At 35.1% G+C, this 1,993-nt stretch overlaps 1 protein-coding gene across 3 annotated transcripts in view; it reads right to left on the bottom strand.

The window, feature by feature from the left end:
- The window catches only part of Dcun1d5 (defective in cullin neddylation 1 domain containing 5), a 20,319-nt gene that overhangs the window by 3,272 nt on the left and 15,054 nt on the right, over positions 1–1,993 (bottom strand). For all 3 annotated transcript variants that reach the window (XM_021206258.2, XM_021206259.2, XM_029543410.1), the window contains exons 5-6: positions 662–770; positions 466–570 (exon numbers count right to left, since the gene is read on the bottom strand). In XM_021206258.2, coding sequence (XP_021061917.1) covers positions 466–570; positions 662–770 — 214 coding nt within the window. The remainder of the gene's footprint in view (positions 1–465; positions 571–661; positions 771–1,993) is intronic.

Raw genomic sequence — 1,993 nt, 5'->3', positions numbered from 1 at the left:
AAAAAAAAAAAGAAAATAAAAGTTTTACTGCTAAAATAAATTCAGCTGAGTATGCGTCCATCTAAGACTAGGGGATGGGGATTGGGAATAAGGTAGAATCTGCTTTAGAAGTTTGAGATTTATGTACTAGCATCAATTTTCTCTCACCGAAACCTCAAGAGATTAAGTTTATAAGAAAGGGTGATTCTAGAGTATTTTTCCGGGGATTCCTCCTAGGTAAAAGGAAAATCTCTTACAATTGTTTTAATGTAATATAGGGGGTGGTTTCTAAAGTGTAACAAACGCAAAGCATGTATTCTGTATTATATCACCAAGTTATACCCCAATTCCCAAGTATCTTATGTACAGAATATATTAAATAACACAAACTTATGTCTAGAACTGATAATGAATACGTACATATTTTGTTTCTTCAAAGTGTATTTTCAGTTAAAGTTTTAAACATTTTAAAATACCCATACATACCTCCAGGTACTGGTAAAATACTGAAAAGAGTGGCCATGTTCTCCCAAGCAGCAGAGCTAACATAGACTTCGCAGTATCAATATCAAGGCTTCTCTGATCTTTATCCTAAAATATTAGCAATAAATAAATAAATAAATAAATAAATGTAGGCTCATAAAATGAAACCACTAGGATTTGAAGGGGAGGTTGCACTTACCCTTGCAAAATCAAAGGCATATCTGTAGATATTCTTAAAAGATGAGATGTCATTCAGCTGAGAGCGCAGAAAATCAAACCTGCTCTGTAACTTTTCTGTGCAGTCACACCTTAAAGACAGAGGTCAGAGGACATTTTAAGAGTGAGTGAAAATATGAAAGTGCTTTATTATCGATTTGACAATTTAAATAAACCCGTTTTAAAATTGCAATAAAAAAGCTGGGAAAATTTGGCAATCAGAGTACACTGGAATAGCTTCGAGAAAAATAAATATCTCAATTAAAAATTCCAAGCAAATCACAAACATCTCTTGGTCTGAGGGTCAGAATGCCCTACTTTCTGGGCTCCATACCCCATGTTTAATTCTGTTTCTGTTAATTTAGTTCTGTTTCTTCTCCCAGGACTCAGAAAATCATAATCAGGTTATTTCCATATTTCTTTAGAAAGTTCTTAGGCATTAGCTTGGGAAAAAGGATCAGACATAAGTGGTTTTAAAAAGTTTGGGATAGCACAGAATTAATGTAACTGAGCTATTCACAGATCCAGATTCCCACAGTTTTGGTCAATAAAGTCCAATCGTCAAATCACCTAACTTAAAGGTGCAAATGCAAAGGTACAAACCATAATATTTCTAAAGATCAGACATTAAATAGAAACACCCAAGTCAATGGAATACTCAGTAGTCTTACTGGTTTTCTGATGTTGTTAACAAGAAGGCAGACAAGGTCTTCTTATCTGGGGTGAGTCCCCAGGTTTTCCCGTGACTTTCACATCCTTACTGTACTGTAGGCATTTCATTCACCATTTTGAAAAGTCATGGCTATGCTTCAGTACAGTTTACTTCTTCTATTAGGAAAGGATGCAAACTAGAAATTGAGAACTGAGCAAACTTGCTATCTACATGAAACAACCTGACCTCCCATGATTAACCAGGTTGTATCATCTACTGTAACTACAGTATTCTATTCAAACTGAATTTCAGAATTCATGATGCAACACACTCTTGTTCTCAAACTTAGTCAAGTTTTTCACTATCTTAAGTTAGCAATGTGATGCTCCACTGTTCATAGGAGCCTTGTTTATAATATCCAGAAGCTGGAAAGAACCCAGATGTCCCTCAACAGAGGAATGGATACAAGAAAATGTGGTACATTTACACAATGGGGTACTACTCAGCTATTAAAAACAATGAATTTATGAAATTCTTGGGCAAATGGATGTATCTGGAGGATATCATCCTCAGTGAGTAACCCAATCACAAAAGAAGTCACTAGATATGCACTCACTGATAAGCAGATATTAGCCCAGAAACTTAGAATACCCAAGATACATT

This window comes from Mus pahari, chromosome 10, assembly GCF_900095145.1.
Source record: "Mus pahari chromosome 10, PAHARI_EIJ_v1.1, whole genome shotgun sequence".
Lineage (NCBI taxonomy): Eukaryota > Metazoa > Chordata > Mammalia > Rodentia > Muridae > Mus > Mus pahari.
Note: the sequence above shows the minus strand (reverse complement) of the source record. Positions and strands in the feature narration are given on the sequence as shown.